Genomic DNA, 27723 nt, shown 5'->3' with positions numbered 1-27723 from the left:
CCAATGTGTAAAGTCTCCCTACCCCTGCTTCCCTTTCCCTAGTCAGTCTCCCTTGTAGGATCTACTGCTGTTCAGTATTCCCTCTCCAACTCCATCTCATGTCAGTTCAGGCATGGGTTTTTGGAGACAGACAGTTGGGAACCTGTAGAGATAGACATGGGAAGGAGAAAAATTACCTCACCACCACATCCTCCCTTCCTCTCTGCCTCAGCATGGATTTCTTAAACAGTATCCCATGTCCTCTCACCTTTAGCAAAATAATAGAAAAAAATTGTTGACCCTAAATATTCTGTCCACCATTTATTATCTATGTGTATCTGTGTGTGTGTGTTTTTAAACTTTCCCTTTAGAGAGAAAAGGGACAGGACAAAAAAGATTACCTTTCAACTTCCCATCTGTTTTCATTGTTCCTATCAGCAAGCTTTCTTTAAAGCACCTAGACTTCTGTGGTATTCTTTGGGGACAGGAGGATGGGAAAAGACTGTGAGGCTTGTCCTTGTTTTGTGGAGAAAATACTGTGGTTAGACACTGGCTATGGTGGAAATGGATAATGAGGGAGGGAAGTCACCGGGACCCTAGGAGTCCCAAGAAAGTTCAGGGAAAGGGGTTGGTTAATGAGACCACTCAGGCCGAGAAATAGCTCCAGTGCTCACACATCTCATAAATCCTTCTCCACTTGCAACCCCATGCACAGGCTGTAGAAATCTCTCACCAGTGGCTCAGACAGAGCTGGGGATACCTATTCTCAGTGCCAACTGAGAGGAAGCATGGAGCCACCAAAAAGTCAGATCTTCTGCTTCCAGCCACAGTGAGAAGAGGTGTATTCTTGGTATTCTAACATCATCTACAAACATAGTACCAGGCTATGTATTGTAACATATTTCAGATACTTTATGGGAGTTAAGAATTTTTTGGAGCCCAGTCCTTCTAGAATTACCCATTTACATTCTAGTATGTTAGGTAAAAATATTTGTCATATTTCTTTTTTTAGTTATTACATTATCTTTTTAAATATATGTGTTAAAAGTGAGCTTTGAAATCCAAATTTGATGTAATGGTGATTTACATTATAACTTTGCATGAAGCAGATGCACTTATTTCCCTGGAAATTCCTTGAAATATTTAGATCATCGTTAATCAGACTTGCAATCTGGAGGCACGGATAAAATAATTGAATATCTGAATCTAAAAAGATTTTTGCTTATGTATAATTCTCTGTGTATGTGGATTTGGAATACTTTTCATCTTTTTCTTTTTTTTCTTTTACCAGAGAAATAGGGGCTATATGAAGTAATTGAACTATTGATAAATATTCCTAACGATCCCCTCAGTGAAGCCAAGAGTTTCCACCTTGATCAGGGCATACTAGCCTTTAGACGAGAGCCAGGCAGAATTGTTAGACTAGTTAACGGATTAGTTTCCCCACTTCGCATCTCATTTTTGTGAGAGTGATATCATTGTCCGCCGTAAAGCCCATATTTGTTTTTTTTTCCGAATGTGGAGATTTTTTTTTAGTGTTTATTTTTGAGAGACAAATGGAGAGATTTTTCTGTCATGCTCTCCCATACTTCTCTACTCTTCTACTTCCGTACTCTAATGAGTAGTTATTCCTGTAAACTAGAAAGGCAAAAAATAGCTATAGTATATATTTAATGAGTGAGGTTTGCTTCTCGAATTCATCCTTGCTAGTCCCAGTCGTAACAGTTGTTTGCCTCCCAGAAGTGTGCGGTACCCTGAAAGAGTGCACTGACTTGTGTGCTCACTGGGGCACCCTCAGCCAGTGACCTTGCACACTGAGTATATGTGTGAGGGCTATTCAGAGGTCTCTTTGGGGCCATCTATCCCTGATGATAAATGTCAGTTCACCATCTGACTGCCTGGAAAGATCTAAATAACTTCGTGATTTCAGGGTGTCTTTGGCCTTTTATAATGGATCAATTCCTTTTTCCTTCAGTTCAGGAGTTCCATAGACACCTTTCCCAGCTCTTTGTTTTGTTGCTGTTTTGTGAAGGGAGAGTGTGCAAAGTTTGGGCAAATCTTGATTAGGATATAGAACTCTCTCAATATCTGTGGCCAAATACCACCCCAAACCCCAGATGAGAAGTTTAGCCTTTGTAATTGTCCTGAAATAATTTGGACCTTTGAGGTATGGATAGGAAGGTTTCCTGGCCTTTAGGACCCTACATTGTCATTATTTAGCTCTTTAAAGAGAAGACTGAATGTCCTAAAGTTGTAGACGTCTGGGTAACCCATTCAGAAGTTTAAACATTCTTGAGAGCTGCTAAGTTATAGAGGTCTAGTGTGAATTTCTTAATAGCTTGTGTCCTTACTGTAGTAAACTTTCCTCCAAGAGTTGACACTTCCTAGTTAATAGCACATAAAGGGATTGTTAATTAAATGGAATCTCATTACAGAGCATACTTTTACTTCATATACTCTGTGTGTGTGTGTGTGTGTGTGTGTGTGTGTGTGTATATACATATATACACACAAATACATATACTCTAGTCAGATCTCATTAGTGTTTACTTAATGCCCTTTTTTATCTTGGGGGAATCTCATCCAATGTACCACATTATATTTAGTTATCCTATCTTCTTAAGCTCCTCTTGGCTATGACTGTTTCTTAGACTTTCCTCGTTTTTTATGTCCTTGATAGTTTTGACAAGTATTCATCAGGTATGCTCTAGGCCGCTCCTCTTGCTATTAGTCAGGAGCTATGAGATCATATGGTAAGACTGTGCTTAGTCTTGAAAAAAATTGCAAAGCTGTCTTCCAAAGTGGCTGTACCATTTTTGCATTCCCACCAGCAATGAATGTGAATTCATTTCACTTTACATATTTGTCAGCATTTGGCACAGTCAGCGTTTTGGACATCAGCCATTCTGATAGGTGTGCAGAAGTTGGGATGTAATTTTTAAAGTTGGTCATTTAGTCTTACTATCATATTTTTTTATATCTGACTATGGAAACATTAGTATTCTCCTGATACTTCTCTTCAAATCAGTATTAGGAGGAATACATGTGCTTTTTCCCCATATGAACAACTGTTACAGATGTTTAAATAGTATTTCACTTACTATGTTAAGATACAATTACCTGTTCTCTTTGCTTTCTTATTACTAACAGCTTATAAGCCACATGCTATTGGTGTTAAGCTACATTCCATTGATGTTAAAGTCTCATGTTTAATTGCTTTTGTTTAATTTTTTATTCTCATTTTCCATTCTTCAAAGTCATTTTGCTTTTGTGTTTGTTTGTGTTTCTTTGTTTATAAAGTTTTTTGTTTCTGTCACATTATGTAGTTTTGTACCAATGGCTAGAAGCAGATCGTCATGGCAGGAGCCAAGATGCTGCAAATACGACTTCAGGTAAAAATAAAAATAAAAGTTGAGGTGTTAGAAACCATTATTTTCATTCGTCCCAACCCCATCATAATTGTTTTTTTATTCAGTTTTGCTTGGGCAAAAAATAGGTATTATTTTGTATTTCTGTTCTCTCATCTGCATCTTAATTTTTGTAAAGACCTCATTTGCTTCAAGCCTTGAAAAAAAATTATTCACTAGTTTTTAAGCTCTCTTGGCAGATATGTCTTATTTTTTTTTAGGAGGAAAGGCTTAATTGCAGCTTAAATTTAGTAGCAGGTTACTTGGCAATATTACTTGGAATTAAGTTTATAAGTATTTGTAGTAGGGATATTAATATATGCACAAATTTAAAATCCTTGTTCATTTCAGGATAATGTTTAAAAGGTGGATTTTAAGTTAAGGATGCTTATGTATAGTTTTAATTGCCTGAGAACCCAAATAGACTGATTAATTTCTCTTGCCAAGTTCTAGCAGTAAAATTTAAGTTAGTGGTTCATACAATGTGGATTCAAAATGAGAAGAATAAGTTGTTCCCCCACATCCCATCTCCAAAAGGCATCTTCAAGATTTCTCTTCTTTGGCTAGTAGTAGTAGTAATAGCTACATGTACTCACTCATTTCTAAATCCTTACAATGTTATCAGAATTTCTACATAGTTGGTTCTTCCCCTAATTCACTTCAAAATAATATTTGCCAAGACAGCTATATATACAGCAATGATCTTTCCTATTCCCCCACCCCCTTTTTGGCAGTCTAATAAGTGGTGGTGGTGGCAGTGGTGGTGGCAGTGGCGGTTCTCTTTTGCTTTTATTAGATATATGTTTCTGTTTCGTGAGTTTTTTCACCTTCTGTTTTTGTGAAGTTTTTTTTCTCTGAAAAAGGTGGTTTTCCTTCTCTCTTTTCTGGGTGATTCATTGTGCTTCAAAAGGGTGTGGTGTTCCTTAGTTAAGAGAACAATCATCTTGAAAATGGCACTGTCATGACTTTTCTGATTTATTTTCTATCCCATTAATAACTTGATATATGAATGAAGATAATGTTACTGTTTTAACCAACTCAGGCAGGAATTCATTAAAAGGTAAGTGTTGCAAAGAGTTGTATCTTGCATTATGTGCTGTTTCTTTTGCTGTCATGGTGTTTCATAATTTATTTACACTTATGACAAAAATAAACATTTCTGGTATATGTGGGTGGGTGTAGGAGAGATGCTTTCTTGACTGATGTGTATTATCTGAGGATATCCTATTCCTATGTCAGTAAGCAAAGTCAGCAGCATAGACCCTTAGAATCGAGGGAATTTTTGTTTTGCGTTTTCTGTGGCTTAAAGTGAAGTGAAAAGTAGTCTTTTTTTTCCTACTAACTGTAGAAGTGAATTATCTAAAAATTCTTAGTGTTTTCATGAGAATCTAGAATCAACTTAAAGATATCATATACCCTTCCTGAAATCAGGCATTCTAAACCCTGGCTCTTCAGGAATCCTGACTCATGGACAGTTCCAAATTTTCCATTGACTTGGTTGATCCTTACATATTCCAGAAGCATGTGGCAAAAACTCATAAACTGTCCCTAGAGACGCTTTTGACAGTTTTTCTTCTAGAAGTGAAAGCTCTCTATTCTATCATTTAGAAGATGGAAATATGGAGTAAAAAGAGAGATCAAGTGTTTGCCTAAATAAGTAAGAGGAATCCAAAGGAAAATGATCATTAGGCAAGGGCTCAAATTAGAAACAGTAGGCTACTTGCTGCAGCAAATCTATTTAAACTATGTTCCCTTATTCAGAAAAACTTCTGTGTATTTTATATCACAGTTTCCAGCAAGATTTTAGAGTGTGACTTTTCTCTCCTGTGACCTGTTAATTTTTGCACTAAAAGGTGTTTTACTATCCATCTTTTCATATTTTTACTCAGAATGGAAACTGAGTCTAACTAGATGCCCCATTATGATTTATAAATTACTTTTGTTACTTTTACTTGTACAAATACTGGTATTTCGTGTTTTGCATTTAATTAGAGCTTAAGTAGAAAAAACATAGAAGACAGAATGATATTTTAAGATCTTCTAATTCTTCAATGGAAGACAGAATAATATTCTAAGATCTTCTGATTCTTCAGTCTCAACTTTTTGACATTGAGAATTTAAGAGCCATCCACGTTAATTTATTTTATGGAACTAAGGCATTTGGAGGAAACAGGTCTCATGGGAAATAGTCTGGTTAAGGAGATAAAGAACTGAGCTTGACAACTCATTATTGAGAGTTTTTTTAAATATATAAGAATCAAAGTATAGCCTGCCTTTATCTTTCCAGAATTTTGACAGGTGATGAATTTGGCTTAGAATTGCTTGTTTCTTTTCAGAGGTTAGTGTGTTTAATATGTTCTGTCTACTGAACTAGACAACTTAGTGATGATGTTTCTAATTCTGTAATTGTGTTACTTATAAAAGCCTGGATGCAGTCACATTTGTCAGAGATTTCTGTGGAAACTGAAGCAAAATTGCCTCCTTTGAGCACTGCAGCATTATGTCTATTCGCGTATAAAATTTCTGATCAGAAGTATGATTAGCTTAATTCAAGATGTTTCTTTAGTAAATTAAATGTTTCCAAATAGACTTTTTTTTTAAATCACCACATATTGAACTAAGAATGATAATTAGGTTATAACAAAGATTATTTTTAGTAGATCTTGATTTTTAGTACTGTTGTCCAGCCAGGATATTGAAATGCAGATTGTGAAGTTAAAAAAAAAATTTTTTTATGTTTTTATTTTATTTTTAAGAGAGACACAGCAGAACTGGGGAAGGGGCAGAAATAGAGGGACACACAGAATCCAGAGCAGGCTCCAGGCTCTCAGCTGTCAGCACAGAGCCTGACATGGGGCTCAAACTCAGGATGGTGAGATCATGACGTGAGCCCAGGTTGGATGCTCAACTGACTGAGCCATCCAGGTGCCCCCAGATTCTGAAGTTTTAAATGCAGATATTTTTATTAATGGTTCCTTTTCAATCATCCATATAACTCATTTATAACTCAGACTGTTAGTGGTAGAAATTGAATCAGATTTCAACATCATCTGTTAATATATCTATAAACTAAGAATAAAATTTTGACATGCTTCTGAAAAAATTCTAGATATAACTAATTATTAATTATTTGTTGTAGGTGAAAATTTTGACCAGAGTCCTCTGAGAAGAACATTCAAATCCAAAGTTCTAGCCCACTATCCTGAGAATATAGAATGGAATCCTTTTGATCAAGATGCAGTGAACATGGTATGTAGTTTGGTTTTTTTTTATCTTTAGCTTTCTTTTTATTTTATTAAGATGACAATAGTAACTGTATTTTGATGTCTACATTATTTCATTTAATGTTTTAAATAACAATTCTATATAAGACAGATATTTTCCTCGTTTTGTAGACATGGAAAATGAAGCTCAAAGAAGTTAAGTAACTTGCATATAGTCTCCATAGCTAATAAGAATGTATGTACAACAGACTCTCAAAGCTCATTTTTAAAAAGTTTTTATTTAAATTCCAGTTAGTTAACATACAGTATAATATTACTTTCAGGTGTACAATATAGTGAGTCAACAATTCCATACATCACCTGGTGCTCATCACCACACAAGTGCACTCCTTAATCCCCATCACCTATTTTACCCATCCCCCCACTCACCTCCCTTCTGGTAGCCATCGGTTGGTTCTCTCTAGTTAAGTCTGCTTCTTGGTTTGTCTCTCTCTCCCTCTTTGCTCATTTGTTTCTTAAATTTCAAATATGAATAGAAATCATATGGTATTTGTCTTTGATTCATTTCACTTAGCATAATACTTCCATGTTGTTGCAAATGGCAAGATCTCATTCTTTTTTTTATGACTGAGTAATATTCCATTGTATCTATATACCACCTTCTTTTTTATTCATCAGTTGATGAACACTTGGGCTGTTCCTATAATTTAGCTATTGTAGATAATGCTGCTATAAACATCAGGGTGCACATGTCCCTCAAAGTCCATTTTCCTACTATTAAGCTGTGTTGTGGATTTATATTAATTAATACATAGATACTTTGATAAACAGTAATATTTCTTTTTTTTTTTTTTTTTAAATGTTTTATTTATTTCTAGGAGAGAGAGGGAGAGATGGCATGAGCAGGGGAGGGTCAGAGAGAGAGGGAGTCACAGACTGAAACAGGCTCCGGGCTCTGAGCTGGCAGTCAGCACAGAGCCCGACGCGGGGCTCGAACCCACGAACCGCGAGACAATGACCTAAGCGAAAGTCGGACGCTTAACCGACTTAGCCACCCAGGCGCCCCTAAACAGTAATATTTCTTGGTTTGCCTGGAGAGGAGCCTGATAGAAAGAACATGATTACAGTTTTCATAGTTCAAGGACTGTTGTATGATGCAATTTATTATATTCACAAAGTAAAGAGGGAGAGTAACTTCATGTCATCATTTAGGCATTAGTAGGAATTTGTTTTTAAGGAATTGAATTAATGCAATGAGTTACCACTGGTGGTTATAAGTTCCTTTAAAGATTCTTAGAGTCATAGTTTTCAGATTATTTAGGAGGGTCCTGATTAGAAGCCTGGGTAATATTTTGGCCTTCCATGAATAGAACTCGTGATAAAAAAATCAGGGTGCCCCAAAGTAAGCAAATCAGAAATCAGGCATAATAGGCAGAGAAAAAATTAACAGTGGACTGAGACACTGATAGGTGTATTTCTTTTCGAGTATTTTAAAGATGGAGCCAAAAGATCCCATTCTGATATGATACTGTAAGGAAAGGAAAGTAATATACAGTAGATCCCTGCTACATAGCTTAGAATGTTACTTTCACATACATACTTACATGCACCTGGTGAGGGTTCTTATTCATATTTTACAGAGATGATTTACCCAGGGTTATGTGGAGGGTCTCAGAGGCTAAATCCAGATCATTTTTACTCTCTAGCTTACTTTTTTCCCATCTGCATACTGCCTCCCCCAAAGAAAAATGATGTAACTTAGTTTTGACCTACACCAAAATGACATGGATCACATCAGACTTTTTGTGGTATTTCCGTATCACAGTAAATTCATTCCAGGCTGAGTCTGCTGCAAGGAGGGAGTATCATGGTACTTTTTCTAAGTACTAATGCCTGAGGCACTGGCCTTTGACTTTGATTCTTCAGAGAACACAGTGTAGTTGTTTCTTTAAACTGTTAGTCAATACCAGAATAATCAGAGATACCATTTTGCTGGAAGTTAATACTGTGGGGCCTAGCTTCATCTTTGGTAAAGACAGCACTATAGATATTAAGTAGAACACAACTGTTTGTTATATTTATGACACTGGAGGAACACAGGCAAGCTTCTGACTAAAATAGTCAACAGTGACAAAAAATAATTTATCAGCTGCTGTGCCAATGAATTAATAGGAAAGTATTAAAGAAAAGAGTGTCTAAATGAAGTAATGGAAACCTAGATGAGATTGTAAATAGATTACAACACTTGACTTTTTAGGTATTTCAAAATATAATCTGTGATAAATTAGAATGGTGTCCAAAACCAGGTTCTTATTACAATATGAATCCATAGTCATTTGGAACAAAATGCCACACTTGGTATATTTTCTTCTGTTAATCATTTGAATGAATTAATAGGAGATATCCATGATAGCTTTAGCTTCAGTTCGTAAAACATTCATCTTTAAGACAGTGATCAGCTTCCTTAATCTGACTTTGATATTTTCTTTACCCTTGCCTCTGAGATTATTTTATGTAAGCAACCAAAGTTTCTTGTGAAGAATAAACACATAGGCTTGTATTTCGATGGTTAAGCACCACACAGCATTTTGGTTTTTGCTGCAAATCTAAAAGGATTTGCTAGCATTCCTTGAAAATCTCTGAAAAGCATTCCATTAAACTAGTCCACATTTGGGTCATAGATTTACTGCCCTTAATTTCCTCTGATTTATTAGTAAGTGCAATCGTATGAAGTTATAATTTATTCCTACCTAGGGATATAAGGCTTTCTTCTTGCCTTTAGCAAAATCCCACTCTTATGAATCATCACCTTCTGCAGTATCAGTCGTTTCTTTAACAAGCAACAGTGGTGGTTTGATGAAGGGTCATTAATTTCATACAGAAAGTAAATATTCCAAAGCAATGAACTTTGTTAAATAAAAAAAAAAAATTCCATGTGTATGAGTGCCATGAAAATATAATAGAAAATAAATATAAATGACAGGTGAAATTGTCTCTAAATTAATTGCTTTTTATGTCTCTTTTAGTATCTGATTCAAAGACTTTCACAAAAAACTGTGGTGGGGGGAGTTATCATAAAAACAGAACAATACAACAGTCATATTCTCAGAACTAACACATATGTCCGCATTGGCAAATTTGCTTCAGATCTGTACTTTTCTCTCTCTTTTTTTTTTTTTTTAGGTTTATTTATCTTAGAGAGAGAGATAGAGCCTGTGGGGAAGGGGTATAGAGAGAGGGAGAGAATCCCAAGCAGACTCTGCGCTATCAGCACAGAGCCCACTGTGGGGCTCAAACCCAGGAACCATGAGATCATGACCTGAGCTGAAATCAAGAGTTGGACACTTAACTAACTGAGCCACCCAGGAGCCCCTGTACTTTTTCTTTTAAATGAAGCAAAGCATTGCAAATGGAGCTAAGGTTCCCCTGCCGCCTCCTACCCCTATTTCAGATCTCTTTGAGGTAGTCTGCAAATTGGCGTCCATTACTATTTATATAATGTTCTGATCAGTGGATCTTATCCTTAAGAATGTAGTGAACCTCGGGACTCTTAGGAAGAAATTACGGTCAATACCTTTTTAAGCAAGTTATGAAGTATAAAGAGTCTGTTTTGTATATCTGTACTAAATGAAACATCTGATATATGATAAGTAACTAAAAGAGTCATAACTGTACAAAGCTCCTTATAGTCTATAAAGCTCTAAGTTTAGAATTTACTGTTTACTTTGATGACAAGGTTAGGGTGGAATGATGAGCCAAGAGTAAAAAGTAAAGGGTTGACTGAAAAAAACCTATTCAGTTGCCCATCTTGTAAGATTCAAAGGAAAAAGCTGTATATACTTTCTACAGATTCAGCAAGTACTTGAATTTGAAGTGGATACCGCTTAGTTACATTAATAGATTTGACTTTAGAATGAAAGTAGGCTTTCATTTTCATCCAAGTTTTATGCCTCACAATAAAACAATAGGAATGTGGCTCTAATCCAGCCATTACTGGGGAACCTAATGTTTTCTTAACTTTGCAGCTAGAATATTTCACTGGCATCTCGAACTCACTATGTCCAAAACTGAATTCACGATCTTCCCATGAGCCTTGGTCAGTGAATGGTTGCCATCCACCTAGTTGCCGCAGCCTGAAATCTGGCATTACCCTTCAAAGTTCTCACTTTCTTGCCCTCTCCCATGTGCATTCAGTTACCAACCTACTTTTCTCCATTTCTACACACCCACCTTAGTCCGAATCACCAAGCTCTCTTACATGGAATTCTGTCCTTTCCATTCTTCACACTAAAGCTTCTGCTTTTGCTGCCACTTCTCTCCGGAACGCTCTTCACTTCCCCTTCCTCTAGTGAATTCTTACTGAACCTTCAGATTCCATTTGAAGCAACTTTTTCAGAGAAGCCGTCTCTGATCACCCTTCTCCCTTTCTGTTAGTTCTCTTCATGTTCTCTTAGCCCCGTGTACCTTTATGTAACATCTGTCACAGCTGTGATTAAATAATCGATTATGTACCTAGTTATCAGCTGTGTGTGTCCTGTTACCATGTAAGCCCAATGACGACAGGCACGCTGTCTCTTATTCATTGCTCTGTCCCTAGTTTACACATAGTAGAGGCTGAAATCACTGAATAAATGAAGGAATATTTGCTTACTCACAATACTTCCCTTCCCTGTCTTTGTCTATTCAGGAGTTCACTGCAAAATCATCTTAACTAGGGGTAGTTAGATACTCTCTCTTCTCTGTTTCTATAACTTCTGAACATACTCCATAGCAGCACTGAGCATATCATTTCGTAACCATTGGGTTGTGTGTTTGTCTTTCTTACCAGACTGTAAACTTCCTGAAAATACTATTTTCATATTTGTCTTTTGAATTACCAAGATCTAATGTAGTATATGACATAAAATAAATGTTTATTAAAGGGAAAAAGAGGGAGAGAGGGAACGAAGGTAGGAAGAAAGGAAGGGCAAATAGACCAACTCAATACTTTACCTTTTATTTGTATAATAAGAGAGGGCATGGAAGTGATAGAACTATAGAAAATGGAAACAGGAATTGTTAAAATTCTAGCCTAACTGCCTGAAATAGTCCAGAGAGATGAGAACGTGTAGTGTGACTCAAGCTAGGAGAGTAATCTGATTACCAGTGTAATCTGGTAAACAATGACAACCCCAAATGTTTAGTTGTTTTATTGTGGGAGAGTGAGGTGGAGAAGTGATATTATTAGTAAATGACAGTATTAGGGATAACAAGAGATTGCCGAATACCATAGTGAACAAATCTTGATTTATATCTCAGGTTTTCTGAAAAGTAAACCTGACAATTCATGCAAGAATTCTCACTTTCAAAAATGAAAAAGCAGGGGCACCTGGGTGGCTTAGTCGGTTAAGCGTCCGACTTTCGCTTAGGTCATGATCTCGCGGTTCGTGGGTTCGAGCCCCGCGTCGGGCTCTGTGCTGGCTGCCAGCTCAGAGCCTGGAGCCTGTTTCAGAGTCTGTTACTCCCTCTCTCTCTGACCCTCCCCTGCTCACGCTGTCTCTCTCTCTCTCCTAGAAATAAATAAAACATTAAAAAAAAAATGAAAAAGCAATAGCATTTTCCAAGTCATGGTTCCCAGATTTGAAATATAATTCTTACTTTTTTTTGATTTGTAGGAAGAGAATTTAAGAATTCTTACATCTGTTATCTGTAGCAGAGAAAGTCATTCTTTACTTTGAGCACAACTTTTGGCAAGCTTTTCCTGTAAATGTTTGAATGCATGCTCAAGAAAGCTACAAAACCTTAAGGGAATATTTGGCAGCTGTTCCAAAACAGTTTGAGATGTAATTTTGTGGTTTATGATGTCAGGAAAGCCTATCAACTAAATTAAATCTTTCTTTTGACTTTGGAGGTCACTATGTTTCTGTGTTGCCTACTATATGTAAAAAGAGAACTCTGCACTTAATCAGCAGAGGAACTAAATTTGGTCCTGTACCCCTAGCTGTTGTTTTTGTTTGTTTTCTTGTTTGTTTGTTCCTTTATTCATTTAACAAATACATATATGCCATGTACTATGCTAAAGTTTGAGCAAAGCCTGGAGCAAAAAGGATTCAAATCATCCTTCCTACAATCTTTTTTGACTATAATAAATGTGTCAGATGGGCTTTTTTTCATAATATCAGCAGAGGGTCTCATCTTGTTATAATGAAAGCAGTTTGAATGTGAAGACAAAATTATGAAGAGTTCCTGCCATGACCTTTCCATATACAACTGTTCTCAAGAGTAGAAATAAACAAATTTTTCCTTTAGCAGAGTCAGGTATTTGTGTGTTTTGCTTCTGTATCTTCTTCTACCCAAATATACATAGTAAGTTAATTATTTTCAACACTATAAAAATAATTATGTTAAAGCTACCCTAGTTATTTCCAAGGCTCATATTCAGTGATATATAAGACATTTTCACTGATCTAATAAAGCTAAGCTTCATGGTTTTTGCTTTTTATCTGTATTATCAATCACTATTTATGGCCCCAAATAGTATATTGTTCTATGTTCTATGTGGTACTCTCATATGTTTACCATTATTGAAATGCAGTACCAGTCCTTGAGTCATTTGCGATCTAGAGAGCCAAACAAAATAGAGAAACTAGTAACATGTATCAATGCACAATATGCATAGGTGTACAGAGGTACAAGACTTTAATTCCTTCCCTGTTCATTAAAGATGTCTTAGAGGGAAAGTGACATTTTAATAGCACTTATAGGATGAAAACAGTATTTCTTATGGAATGGTAAAGGAAGCTTCTAATTTAAGGTAATATTTACGTGGGGACCCAAAGTAAGACAGGGCTTCCATTATCTATTGCTGTATAACAGACGATCTCATTACTACTGAAGTGGTCAGAAACATGGGTTGGCAGTTTTTTTTTTCATAAAAGGCCAGTTAGTAAAGAGTTGAGGCATTGTAGGCTGTACAGTTTCTGTCAGTTACCCATTATTGCTGTTGTATTGCAAAAGCAGACACAGACCATGTTTAAATGGATGAGCGCTGTTGTGTAAAATTTTATTTACAGAAACAGCAGATTGGATTTGACCTAAGAACTATAGTTTGTTGTCTCTTGATTTAAAACAACAAAATCATTACTTTGCCTCCACATCTGCAATTTGGGTAGGGTTTAGCAAGGTAACCCCTCTACTGGGTGTCAAAGTGGTTTGAAGGCTGAAGACTGGAGTCATCTGAAGGTTCACCCACTCACAGGTATGTCTCCGGGGCTAGGGATATAGCTGGGGCTCCTCTTTCTCTATGCAGTCTATCCTTGTGGTTGCTAGCATGACAGCTTCGGGTTAGTCAAATTTCTTATATATTGGCTCAGAGCTTCCCAGTGTGTGTGACCAGAGAGAGAGAGAGAAAGAGATTGAATTTGTTTTGCCTTTTTAAGCCTAGCCTGAAAAGTCACTTCATTTGTCACTTGTCACCTCCATTACATTTTATTTGACTAGGCCATAGGTGGGCACTGTGGCCCTCGGGCCAAATCTAACTGGCTACCTATTTATAAGAAAGTTTTATTGTAACAAAATCATGCCCAGTCCTTTATGTATTGTCAGTGGCTACTTTTACAATACAGTAATAGTGCTGCGTAGCTGCGAAAAAGACTATAAGGCCTACAGAGCCTAAAATATTTATTATCTGGCTTTTTTTTTTTTTTTTTAATAGAACTAGTTTTCTGGTCCCTGGTGTAGGCATATTCAGCCACCCATGCTCTAAACGGGAGAGTGGCAAGGTTCTAGAACAGCTTGTAGAACTAGAAATATTGTTGGAATCAATTGTAGAAAATACAGTCTGCCACAAGGAATGAACCATGTGGAAACTTAGGAGAAGATAGTTCCAGCCAGAAGGAACAGCACATTTTGGCAAGTACCTGCTAGGTGTTTTCCACAGAAGAAATGTGGCCAGTGTTACTGGAGCAGAGTAGGTGAGCTAAAGGGTAGTAGGAGATGAAGGCAGAGAAGTTGCTGGTGCCAAGTTCACGTAGGGCCTTAGAGAGGACTTCTGTTTTAAAGATTCCACCTTTTAGTGAGATAAGAGGCCACTGGAGATTCTGAGAAGAGTGACAAGATCTAACTTCTATTTTTTTAAGGATCTCTTTGGCTACTCTGTGGGGAATAGATTATGGGGGACAAGGACAAAATTAAATAGTCATCTAGGCAGGAGAAAAAAATGGCTTAAATAAGAGTGATAAGAGTAAAGGTAGAAAGAAGTAATTTGTTTCTGAATATATTTTTGAAGGTAGAACCGATGGTCATTGTTGACCGATCAGATAATGGAGTGGAAGAGAAAGAGAAACCAAAGATGACTCTCAGACCATGAGGCATTCCCGCTGTCTCCTTGGAACCCCTTTGAAAACCACTGGCCTTCAGTGTAGGAAGATTGACATGCTCAGAGACACATCTGATTCTGTCCCTTCCTCCTAAAAACGCTTCAGAGGCTTCCCATTGTCCTCCTCAGACTCCTTTTTTTTTTTTTAATGTTTATTTATTTTGAGGGAGAGAGCACATGTGCGACATGTTTTCATGCACTGGAAGGGCAGAGAGAAAGAGAGAGAGAATATGAATCCCAAGCAGGCTCCACACTGCCAGCACAGAGCCCAACACAGGGTTTGATCTCACAAAGCGTGAGAGCATGACCTGAGCCAAATTCAAGAGTCCGACGCTCAACCAACTGAGGCACCCAGGCGCCCTTCCTCTTCAGACTTCTGATATGACTCACCAACCCCCTTCATGACCTAGCCTCTAATTATTTCTCTTGTGTTCTCTCTCACTTCCCCCAATCTTGCATTCTGTTACCCACCCAGAAAAAAACATGTGTCAGTTCCTCAAACCCTGTGTTCTGTCTTCTGGGTTTCTTGTACACATGTCCTTTCTGCCTTCTCTTCATCTCACTAACACATATACTCATCTTCAGGTTTCCACTTTGACCTCCTTTATTTTTTAAAAGATTTTTTTAATGTCTGTTCATTTTTTGAGAGAGAGAGAGAGAGAGAGAGAGAGAGAGAGAGAGGAACAGGAGAGGGGCAGAGAGAGATGGAGACACAGAATCCAAAGCAGGTTCCAGGCTCCGAGCTGTCAGAACAGAAGAACCCTGTCTGTGCGGAAGAGCCTGGTATGGGTCTCACACCCACCAAGTGTGAGATCATGACCTGAGCCAGAGTCAAACGGTTAAGTGACTGAGCCACCCAGGCTCCTTTGAACCTCCTTTATTTCTACCTGGTAGCTCCTCCTCTTCTAATGTCCTCCTGTGACATTGTTTCCATGGCAGTCTGTATTTACCCTGTCACAGTACTTGCCGTATGTTACAGTATGATTTTTCAGTCACGTGCTGTCCTCACTGGACTGGAAGCCTTCTAGGCGCAGGAGCATGCCTTTCTCACGGCTGCATCGCCATCACAGGCCTGGCGCATAGAGGCTCTTAGTAAGCGTTTGTTGACAGCTTGAATGAAGGACATGTCACTTGTAAGGTGAATTGCATTTTCTTAGTAATGTGGGGAGAACTTTTAAATTTTATGCCAGATCGATTGTTAGATCTGAAAAAGAAATAGTAATGTAATAACTGTGGTAAAATTATTTCTATGCAGAAGGCATATTGCAATATAAAAATAGAAAGGAATAAGTAAAAATAATGATCATTGTGTGTTAGGGTAGTTAAGTTTTTTTCCTTAGTAAATTTCAAATTTTCTGTAATATTTTATTTCTTTTATTTTAAATGTTTTAAAGAGTCAGTTCGAATTGCAATTTAAGAATCTTAAATGGCATCTTTAATTCCTCAGGTAATTTTGTCCCCAGGTTTGGCTCAATCCTGAGTAGTTGCCAACCGACTCCAGTAGATCTTATTACCAGCATAATACCTACTGGAACAAATCGAACATGTCTTTTTTTTTTTTCCTACCCTCTGCTTCAGTAAATCAAAAAATCATTCATTTCTAAGGTTTCTGTTTCTAAGATCAAGTATCCTATTGTTCAGAATAGTGAAAATGATACTACTATTTTTATTCTTCTGTTTAACTTTTTTGAATTTGTCAAATGAGTTTTCACCTGCTTCCCTGTTCCTCTGAAACATTACCATCATTACTCCAAAAATGGTACTTACATATTTTTCAAGTGCCTTTGAATATTTTGTCTTCAAGGCATTGATTAGCAAATGTTGTAGATAAAGGAAGTGAGGCTCAGAAAAGTCACACACTGTGGTGAAGGTCACAGGCTTGGGCAAGATTGGATAAGAGGTTTACTGGGAGTAGGTCAAAGATCTCCTCCTCAGTCAAACATCCTGCATGTAATGTACAGCAAAGATGTTTTTCCTTGTATATGTATTTCTTTTAAAAATAATTTTATGTCCGTGTAAATGAGGAACTTACGATGTATTTCTAATTTAAGACTGCTGCTAATAATGTTAAATCTGGATAAAACCTATGTCCTTTCAGTCCTGTTATGTTAAGAACAACGAACATTTTTTCTGGCTTGAAGTTCTTTGTGTACTGCATTCTGACGCTTTTCCCCCTTCCTCCACAGTTGTGCATGCCTAAAGGGCTGTCTTTCAGAACCCAAACTGACAATAAAGACCCTCAGTTCCACTCGTTTATAATTACCCGGGAAGATGGTTCTCGCACCTATGGTTTTGTTCTCACTTTCTATGAAGAAGTCACCAGTAAGCAGATCTGCACGGCGATGCAGACGCTCTACCAGATGCACAACGCTGAGCGTTACAGCAGCGTGTGCGCCTCGTCGTCCTGCAGCATGGACTCGCTGGCAAGCAGTGCTGACGAAGGAGATACAACTTCCCTTTCGAAACTCCAGCGCTACAACTCCTATGACATCAGCAGAGACACCCTGTATGTTTCCAAAAGTATATGTTTGATCACGCCGCTGCCTTTCATGCAGGCCTGCAAAAAATTCCTCATCCAGCTTTACAAGGCAGTTACCTCACAGCAGCCGCCACCCTTGCCGCTGGAGAGCTACATCCATAACATTCTCTATGAGGTGCCCCTTCCACCTCCCGGGAGATCACTGAAATTTTATGGGGTTTACGAACCTGTCATCTGCCAGAGACCTGGGCCCAATGAACTCCCCCTCTCCGATTACCCTCTTCGAGAGGCCTTCGAGCTTCTGGGATTGGAGAACCTGGTGCAAGTGTTTACCTGTGTCCTCTTAGAGATGCAGATCCTTCTCTACTCACAAGGTTGGTCTTCCCTGGATTTTAAGTCTCCCCCCCCAAAAATACTCATGCTCTTCCAAACTACTGCATTTCCATGGGGTGTATTACTAGAGCCACAGACTTAATGGTGAGAAGTCTTCTGTTTTGTGTAAAAGAAGCAGGTACAGGTGGGACCAGAGGCTGTGGTGTCAGTGGGCTGTGGAGAAAACCAGGAAAGAATACAAAAGTATTAATCTGGCTGACTTAAGTGTATTTATTTTTTAATGGAAATAGGCCCTTCCAGATAATACATAATCCTCATAAAAGAAACATTTCTTTTCATAATGAAAGTGAGAGAATGATGTTAATACCAGGAACATGTAGACATCTTATTTTTTGCAGATTAGTAAAGGTTCACGTAAAAACTCAGTTGACATTGGAAAGGGATCAATGAAATTGTTGACTCTGCAGCGAAAGGCAATTGACTTTGGATCTTTCCCCGTGGGAGATTTCACTGGATGTGACTCTTGGGTCTAAGAGTTTCACCGGAGTCATGTGGAGTTTTTTTGTTTTGCTTTGCTTTTTTTTTTTAAATATGTAAAAAAAACCCTTTTTTTAATGTTTATTTTTGAGAGAGAGAGACAGAGTGCAAGTGGGGGAAGAGCAGAAAGAGAGGGAGACACAGAATCCGAAGCACACTCTAGGCTCTGAGCTGTCAGCAAGAGCCCACCTCAGGGCTAAAACTCCCAAATGATGAGATCCTGACCGGAGCTGAAGTTGGACACTTAACTGACTGAGTCACCAAGGCACGCCATGTTTTGTTTTGCTTTTAATTCCAGAAGGAAGTTACCTTTGTGAGGATGTTTTTTATTCAAAGTTCTCCCAGAACATACTTAGAACTAACAGAATTTGAGTTTTATTTTATGAGTGCATTTATGATATCGAGCTAGAGTACTGGTTCCAATATGAACATGATTTTGCGGGAGAAATAGAGATGCTCTATCTTAATGGATATGTGAATTGAAGGAAAATATATAATGGTTGCTCCGCATTGGTGGGTGCTTTGAAAATGTGGCAAAAATTCTTGGGTTAGTTTTTGCTAACTTGTATTTAGGCTAGCAGGATTGTAGTGCAATCTCCTGACTGCTGCCGTCAAGCTTATTTTACCACTTTCCTTTTTTTCTTTTCTATTTTAAATTATAAGTGAGCCTGAGCCAAGTAGGCTATATTTGTACTTCCCATCTTGTGTGTATGTTGACACTATTTGTGTGTTGACAGCCCTTCACGAGGTTGTATTTTCTTCAGTTTATCCTACATAATGTTCTTTGATAATGTGTTCTGATGTCTCAGTTTTTGCTGTCAGAAAGTTCCCTAGTGACCAATCTAAATTCTTTCCTTTCCTCTTGCTCTCACTCTTTTAGGGTTCATCATTACCTGCAGATCACTTTTTAATATCTAAAATGTGAAACATTAAGTAATTCTCCCTCCCTTTCTCTTTCTTCCTCTCTTGCTTTTTCCCCCTGAAGCAGGGGTGGGGGTTAGAGAGTTGCTAGAAGGGGCAGGAGCTTGGAGCTTGATACTCTCAGGTGTATTAGCCTATGCAAAAAAAGAACTTAGATCTTTGATTGGCAAGGGATCTTCAAGGTCATTTAATTCAGTTTTAGTTCTGCCTAGAGGGGCAGTTTGGGCCAGACAGAATATTGGTTTTTGAAATCATAACAGTCATAGGTTCACATCTCTGCTCTGTCACGTACCAACTGTAACCATGGGCAAGTTATGTAATCTTCCTGAGTGTGAGTTAACTCATCTTTGTGGAGATATCAGGGTTTTTTCCTTCTGTCTCACTGATTTATCGTGAAGGTTAAATAAGAAAATCTGTACACAGTAGTTGGGACATAATTGTCACTAAACGATAGCTGGTATTATTGTAATTTTTATTAGTTTTATTAGTCCTGTCCAATCCTGTATAAATTATGTATATTTTAAGTTGTGTGGGTCCAACATATTATTGCTTTGTCAAATTAAATAGGCTATTTGTTTCAGGGTTGAGGGCCTAATAAATGTTCTCAATCTGAATGTTAAGGCTTCCCCCCACCCTTTTTTTTTTTTTTTTAAGGAAAAAACCCTTTCATTATCACGCTTACTCTTTTAAAAAGCACTCTATGTCTCACTGCATATGGTCTGTCCTGAGCTCTCATCTTTCTGCTGTTTGAATCCCAGCTGGTTCGTGGAAGCTGTTAAAAAGTTACAGTTGATTAATATCTGCCGGTTTAGTTCAATTTCAAATGAAGAAGCATGAGTATTTATGAGCATGTTTTTGTATTAAGTGAGGTGTTTTTTGTTTTTTTGTGAGGCTTTTTGGAGGTTTTATGTTTTTTGGATTTTGGTGGGGTTTTTTTGGTAATTTGGTTTTATGCTGAGAACAATAGATGAATCCTGAGATTATAGGACTCTCTCTCTCTAAATGTGTATGTGTGTGCGTGCGCACATGCACATACATTTTAAATGTCGTAAAAAGGAAAATCTTACACAGTAATTTTATAACCATTCATTGAAATCATTCTGTGTTAGGAATTATGGTATAAAAATGCCTTATATGTTTTGGATTATTTTTTCTCTCTTTAACAGTGAGTTACTGCTCTTACCCATGTTTTATCAAAGGGAAGTTTAGCCTCAGGGAAGCTAAGTAATCTTCCTGAGATCACACAGCTATTAGGTAATGTGGTAGAACTAAGAATGGGGCTTGGATCTGTCTTTCTTCAAAACATTTAACCACTGTGTTAACTGTATTGGGCACTGCACTTAACCTTTCCTTATCTGTCTCAATATCTATTTTTAAATTATTAACTCACTCTACCAGTCTATTATTAAGGTATCATAACTGTAGAGAATAAAGTGAAAGCTCTGTGTAAATGCACATTTTAGCATTGACAATGTCTCTCCCATTAGAGAAAGAGATTTCATTTAAATGAATGAAATAAAAGAGTCATTATGTTGATTTGTACTCTGGTGCCCTCCTTCATTTTTTCTGTGTTGAGGGCCTTGTAGTAACATCTAATACTTCATTTTTTTACATTTTTATTTATTTATTTTTTAAATATTTTTATTTCTAGGAGAGAGAGAGAGAGAGACAGCGTGAGCAGGGGAGGGTCAGAGAGAGAGGGAGACACAGACCCTGAAACAGGCTCCAGGCTCTGAGCTGGCAGCCAGCACAGGGCCCGACGTGGGGCTCGAACCCACGAACCGCGAGATCATGACCTAAGCGAAAGTCGGACGCTTAACCGACTAAGCCGCCCAGGCGCCCCACATTTTTATTTATTTTTGAGAGACAGGACAAACATGAGCAGGGGAGGGGCAGAGAGAGGGAGACACAGAACGTGAAGCGGGCTCCAGCCTCTGAGCCGTCAGCACAGAGCCCAATGCGGGGCTCGAACTCACAAGCTGTGAGATCATGACCTGAGCTGAAGTCTGATGCTTAACTGACTGAGCCACCCAGGTGTCCCAATACTTTATTTCTTATTCACTGATAAAGCTATGCCATAAAATTTAAAAACATTGCAACTGCTAAACAATTACCAAGAAAAAGAATTACCAAAGTGAATCAGAGTAGCTGGATTTTAGTGATGAAACTGTCCTTCTAGACTGATTTGAAATTCTGGTCCATAGCCCATTTAAACAGATTCAATCTGCTATTGTGTATATGTCGCACTCACTTTGTGGTGGTAAGTAGCTAGAAATTTTAAGTAGAGAATGTACCCAAGAGATAGAGGCTCTTTTCTAGGACCCCAAATCAGAAAAGATCATTTTTTTCTGTACCTGAAAATACCAAGAACAGGACAGTGGGAAGATTGGAGTATGATCTTATTTATAAAAGAGCAGTGGAGGAGGGGCGCCTAAGTGGCTCAGTTTGTTGAGTGACCCTTGATTTGGCTCAGGTCATGATCCCAGGATTTGAAGACTGTGGGATTGAGCCCTACTTCAGGCTCTGCAATGAGCGTGGAGCCTGCTTAACATATTCTCTCTTTTTCTCTCTCTTTTTCCCCTCTCTCCCTTTCCCCCCTCTTCCTCCCTCCTCCTCTCTCCTGCTTGAATGAATATATGCACCCACTCTTTCTTATGGAGGAATAAACGATAGGAGAACTTAAGCACTAGTGTGTAATTTTTGATACCGATAATTAAAGTCTCAGGAACATTTTGAGGCCTTCCTTGCTTACCTTCTTTGACTCCTTACAATGGAAATAAGCAGTTATTCACAGCTTACACTAGACTGACATGCCAGCTCTGTATGCCTTCACAGTGCCTCTCTCCCTTCCTTTCTTCCTCTCTCTCCTGTAAGCTGTGCATGAATTAACCGTATCAGAAAGTAAAAGCCACTTAAAAGTTTTCTTGAAAAAGATGGGAGCCTTCTAATCACAAATTGCTAGTCATGCTCAATTGAACATCATAGTTTATTGGTTATAGATTTTTTAAATCATAAAAACAAACTTGGAATTTTGATGGCAAAAAGTGGGATCCCATAACCTATATCCTAAAAGCAGAGGAGTTTGTTTGTCTTTTTTTCATGTTTGTTTATTTTTGAGAGAGAGGAGACACAGAACCTCAAGCAGGCTCTAGGCTCCGAGCTGTCAGCACAGAGCCTGACTCAGGATTCAAACTCAAGAACCGTGAGATCGTGACCTGAGCTGAAGTTGGTCGCTCAACTGACTGAGCCACCCAGACACCCTTAAAAGCAGTAGAATTTGACTAACTTTGGACAATGTCTTTTATTAGCTTTATTTTGTGATAAATAGTCTTAATATTAAGACTTTTTCTTGGGGCGCCTGGGTGACTCAGTTGGTTAACCTTCCAACTCTTGATTTCAGGTCAGGTCATGATCTCAGGGTTTGTAAGTTCTAGACCCTCATTGGGCTCTGTACTGACAGTGCAGAGCCTTATTAGAATTCTCAGTCTCTCCCTCTCTCTCTCTCTCTCTACCCATCCCCTTCTCGTGCATGCTTGCTCTTTCTCAAAAGAAACTTAAAAAAAAAAAAAGTCATGATCTCACAGTCGTGAGTTTGAGCCCTGAATCTGTGCTAACAGTTCAGAGCCTAGAACCTGCTTCAGATACTGTTTCTCCTTCTCTGTCTGCTGCTCCCCCACTCTCATTCTGTGTCTCTCTCAAAAACAAACACTAAAAAATTTTTTTTAAAAAAAGAACTTTTTCTTGCTGTGTTTTGTTATATATTCAAGAAATTAATCCTTTGTAAATTGTATGTGTAGCACATACTTCTATTCAACTTGTGGCTCTTAAATTTTTTTAGGGGTCTTTGATGAATTAAGATACTTGTAATATTCATAAATTCACATTTACTAATCTTTTAACATAACTTTCTTTTCTATTTAAGAAATTCTCTAGTCTGAGATCATAAAACAGACTATTTTTTTCTAAATATTTATTATTATTATTATTTTTAATGTTTTATTTATTTCTCAGAGATAGCATGAGCAGGGGAGGGTCAGAGAGAGAGGGAGACACAGAATCCGAAACAGGATTCAGGCTCTGAGCTAGCCGTCAGCACAGAGCCCAACGCAGGGCTCAAACCCACGAACCCTAAGATCATGACCTGAGTCGAAGTTAGATGCTCAACCGACTGAGCCACCCAGGCTCCCCTAAATATTTTGAAGCTATATTTAGCATTAAAGGTCTTGGTCTTAGTCTGTAAGAAATTGATTTTTGTTTGTTTTAAGGAAGAGATAAAATGTAATATTTTAGAAATATCTGTAACTAGTTATCTCATTTCTCTTTATTGAATAGGCCATTGTTTTTTTCCTCTGAGTTGGAGTACCACTTCTGTCATATATAAGTTCCTGTATGTGAGGGTTTATCTGGTGTATTTCAGTTTATTCTGCCAGTGTTTCTGTCCATGTGTAATTAAATTACTACAGCGGGGTGCCTGGGTGGCTTAGTCAGTTAAGCATCCAACTCTTGATCTCAGCTCTGGTCTTTATCTCAGTGTCATGAGTTTAAGCCTCACATTGAGCTCTATGCTGGGCATGAAGCATACCTAAAAGAAAAAAAATTACTATAGTTTTAAAGTATGTCTTGGTATCTGGTAGGACAGTTCCCTCACCACCTTATTTTTTCCCCCAAGAAATAGACTAATTTATTCAATATACCTTTTTTTCATGTGTTTATATGTACATTATAATACAAAATAATGACATCATTTTAGCACTTAGCTGAAAAAGAGCTTTCAAAATCATTAATCTTTCAAGCCGCACCATCATTAGAACTTTGTGACATAGATAATGCTGTATTACAGATAATGCTCACTACCTTCTTTTAAGGAAATTGCATTGAATCCAATTTGAGGACAATGATATATTTACAACTTAAGTTTCCCTTTCCATGAAAATGTAATTTCTCTACATTTTTAAGGGTCTTGTTTTAATGTCTCTCAAGTAAAGTTTTACAATAGTAGATACTTGGAAATAGTGACAGTTTTGTTTCTTCTATTCCAGTATTTCTCATTTTTACTTCTTTTTCTTGTCTTACTATATACTAGGCTCTCGAGTGTAATATAGAATAGAATTAATAGTAGCAGAAATCCTTGTCTTTTTCCTGATTTTAAAAAGAATGATTTTAATGTTTTACTATTAAGCGTACCATTTGCTGCATTGTTTTTGGTAACTACCTTGTACCAGGTTAAAAGAAGTACCTAGTTCAAGTTTTTCAAAATCATGAATTCATGGTATATTTTATTGAATGCTCTGTTTGCATCAAGAAAGATGATCATGTTTTTATCCTTTTGATCACTTAATAAGGGGGAAAAATCCATATATATTCCTAAGTTAAACCTTACTTGGTCATGATATACTATTACTTTTTTAATTAAGGGCTTGATTCAGTTGGTTAACACTTTTATTAGAACTTTTGCATCTATGTTTTTTAATGATTTGGCTTATAATGTTCATTTCTTGTACTGTCTTACCTGGTTTTGGTATTCAGGCTATTCTAGCTTTATAAACTGAGTTGGAAAGTGTTCTCTTTTTCTGGAAGATTTTATTTAAGAATGTGTTTATTTAAGGTTCTAATTATTTATTTGTTCAGTGACTGAGAGAGCTTGTCTATAAACTGTGTGATCTTGTTGGGAAGATATAAGGTACCTGTCTTTACAGGTTTATTTAGGTTTTATATTTCTCCTTCCCCATTTGCCCCTTTCCTCCTCCTCCTCCATCGTTGTAGTCCTCATTGTCATCATCATCATCATCAACCATGGACACAGACCAAATATGTTTTATTATACCACAGGCTACTCCCTGGTATTTGGCCATGGATCCCATATAGCAAAAGAATCCCAAAAGTTAAAACATGCTGGCACATTCCTAGTCCCACCCAATCATTAATAATTAGTTCAGTCCATCATCCTTATTGTATGAAAATGTTTCCCAGGCGTCACTCAGGTTTGCAGAATTCTATTCAGTCTTGTCAAAGGTTCCCAAAGCAGTAGTGGTCTGAGCAATATTTGGCATCACCTTTTCAAGGCATCTGGTATATTTGAGCTAAGAGACAATGTTACCTCTTGCTCTAAGCCTCTTTTGAGGTATTAATGTATATTGGATTTCCCTTCCTAAAGACTCATTTATTTTTTCCTTTACCCTCAGCTACTGTTCCTCCTTTTTATTTACAAGCAGATTCTTCCACCTTTGGAAGGGAGGACACACCTTAGGTTCTAACCTACATTCAGTTACAGTACAAGTAGTTTGTTGGGGCACCAGGGTGGCCCAGTCAGTTGAGTGTCCGACTTTGGCTCAGGTCATATCTCACGTTCTTGAGTTCTTGAGTTCAAGGCCCACATCAGGCTCCGTGCTGACGGCTCAGAACCTGGAGCCTTACTTCAGTTTCTCTGTGTGTCTCTCTCTGCCCCTCCCCTGCTCATGCTCCATCTGTCTGTCTCAAAAAAAATAAACACTTAAAAATTTTTTTTAAAAAATCAGTGCAGGTGGGTTGTAGGATTCTACAAATAACAATGGGACCTGGGAGCTCCTTGCACTTTCCACAGTCAGTCCTGTGGCAAAAGAGGCTCCTGGCTGTATCTCCACCTTGCATTCTTCCTGTAATTAGGTCCTGTATAAACAGTTGCCATTTTATTTTGGAATCCATCTTAACATTGCCTTCTCTATTAGAGTGTTTTTCCAACATTATCCGAGACAGCATGAGTTATTTCAGATTTCAAGATTATTTTATGTCTTTATTCATAGGAGCAGTTTAAAATTAATATCTAGTAGCAAGCTAATAATATCCTCAAGTGGAAATTCTTTAGTCCAACATCCCAATACTTATCATTGGGAGGTGCTCACAGATTTTTGCCTTAACCCCAGACTCTGCTCTACACATAGTGTGTGGTGCAGAATTTGTCCATACCATGACCCCTGCTGCTTTTGTATACTGTGTGGGCTCACACAGTGTTATTCCCATTTAGCAAGTCTAGTTAATACTGCTCGAAGAGCAGTCTGTGTGCTTTCTGTTTTTCTTCCGGGGGAAGTATTCCATAGACATACATAATATCCACTCCTATAAAAAACTGATGTGAAGCCTATTTAAACATTATAATTTTTACCCAAACTTTCACCTTAATGTCATCAACTTTAAACTTTATTATATTCTATTAATTTAATTGTAGCCTATATTAAGACTTCACTAAAGGGTTTCGTTACCACAGCGCATGAAGCTCCTGACTAAAGGAGTCTCAGAAACTTCTCTTTACCTGCTGACCATTTTCCCATTCTTGTGCTTAAGTTTTGGGTCTCCAGCATGGGGGTGAGTCAAGAGACCTTGGCCCTTTTATCAATCTTTCTCTTGATTAATCTGCCTGACTCTTGCCCTAGATGATTCCAGGTCCGGTTTCTCATTGTAATCTTTGCATTTCCCACATTTTAAACTTCTCCAAACTGGGATAAATAGACCCAACTTGTTTGGCACCCTTTATTTTAAGTTTATTTATTTATTTTGGGAGAGAGGAAGAATGTGAGCAGGGGAGGAACAGAGAGAGGGAGGGAGAAGGAATCCACGTTGTCAGTGTAGAGCCCAACATGCAGCTTGAATTCACAAACCATGAGATCATGACCTGTGCTGAAACCAAGTCAGACACTCAACTGCTGAGCCTCACAGACACCCCATATTCACCCCATTTCTTAATAACTGTTAAAAAATTTCCACCCTGCTGGGACAAGTCCCTTCATTGTCCCCTCTGTCTCTCCTCATTTTCTTGTTAATCTAATATTTTATTAGCATCTGTGAGATTATGACAGGCAGCTGAGACAGCAAATTTGATAAGGCTTTTCTGATCAATATTATGGCAGTAAGGTTACATGAGGTACCTAAGCAGAAGGGGCCCCCAGCATTTACCATGAGCTGACTAGTGGGTATATTCAGTGGGTGAGTGTCCTAGTTATTATAGAGCCAATCCACGTGGCTTGCATATGAAGCATATTGGCTCCTTCATCTGGGGTGTTCCAGTCCACCAGGCCATCTTTCCCTCAGGAGTAACCTGATATGTATCTGGATCATGGATAGCCACCTGTGATTGTCTCATAGTTAGCTGTGGGTCCTGCATCAGTCCAGACAGACTTTTCTACTCTGCAGCATTCAAAACAAAAATACCACTCCTGAATCACTTTCTCTATCCATTTTAGAAAGGGTTCTTCAAGAAGTTGATACTGATTGCGGCACCTGGTTGGCTCAGTCGATTAAGCATCCAACTCTTGATTTTGGCTCAGGTCATGGTCTCATGGTTCATGGGATTGAGCCTAACATCAGGCTTTGTGCTGGGTGTGGAGCCAGCTTGAGATTCTCTCTTTCCCTCTTTCTCTGTCTCTCTCTCTCTCCCTCTGTCTCTCTCAAAATAAGTAAATAAACTAAAAAAAAAAAAAGTTGATACTAATCTACAAAATGATATAGCTCCTTCAC

General features: G+C 37.9%; 1 protein-coding gene across 3 annotated transcripts in view; it reads left to right on the top strand.

The window, feature by feature from the left end:
- DENND5B (DENN domain containing 5B) overlaps positions 1–27723 on the top strand; it is a 194993-nt gene that overhangs the window by 64743 nt on the left and 102527 nt on the right. For 2 of the 3 annotated variants that reach the window (XM_039247677.1, XM_039247678.1), the window contains exons 2-3: positions 6526–6635; positions 17153–17819. In XM_039247677.1, coding sequence (XP_039103608.1) covers positions 6526–6635; positions 17153–17819 — 777 coding nt within the window. Of the gene's footprint in view, positions 1–3305; positions 3372–6525; positions 6636–17152; positions 17820–27723 lie in introns of all 3 variants that reach the window. The other variant, XM_039247676.1, reaches the window with a different exon arrangement.

The sequence above is a fragment of the Hyaena hyaena genome, unplaced genomic scaffold, assembly GCF_003009895.1.
Source record: "Hyaena hyaena isolate Hyena2069 unplaced genomic scaffold, ASM300989v1 scaffold_303, whole genome shotgun sequence".
Taxonomy (NCBI): Eukaryota; Metazoa; Chordata; class Mammalia; order Carnivora; family Hyaenidae; genus Hyaena; species Hyaena hyaena.
This window is presented reverse-complemented; position numbering and strand designations above follow the sequence as displayed.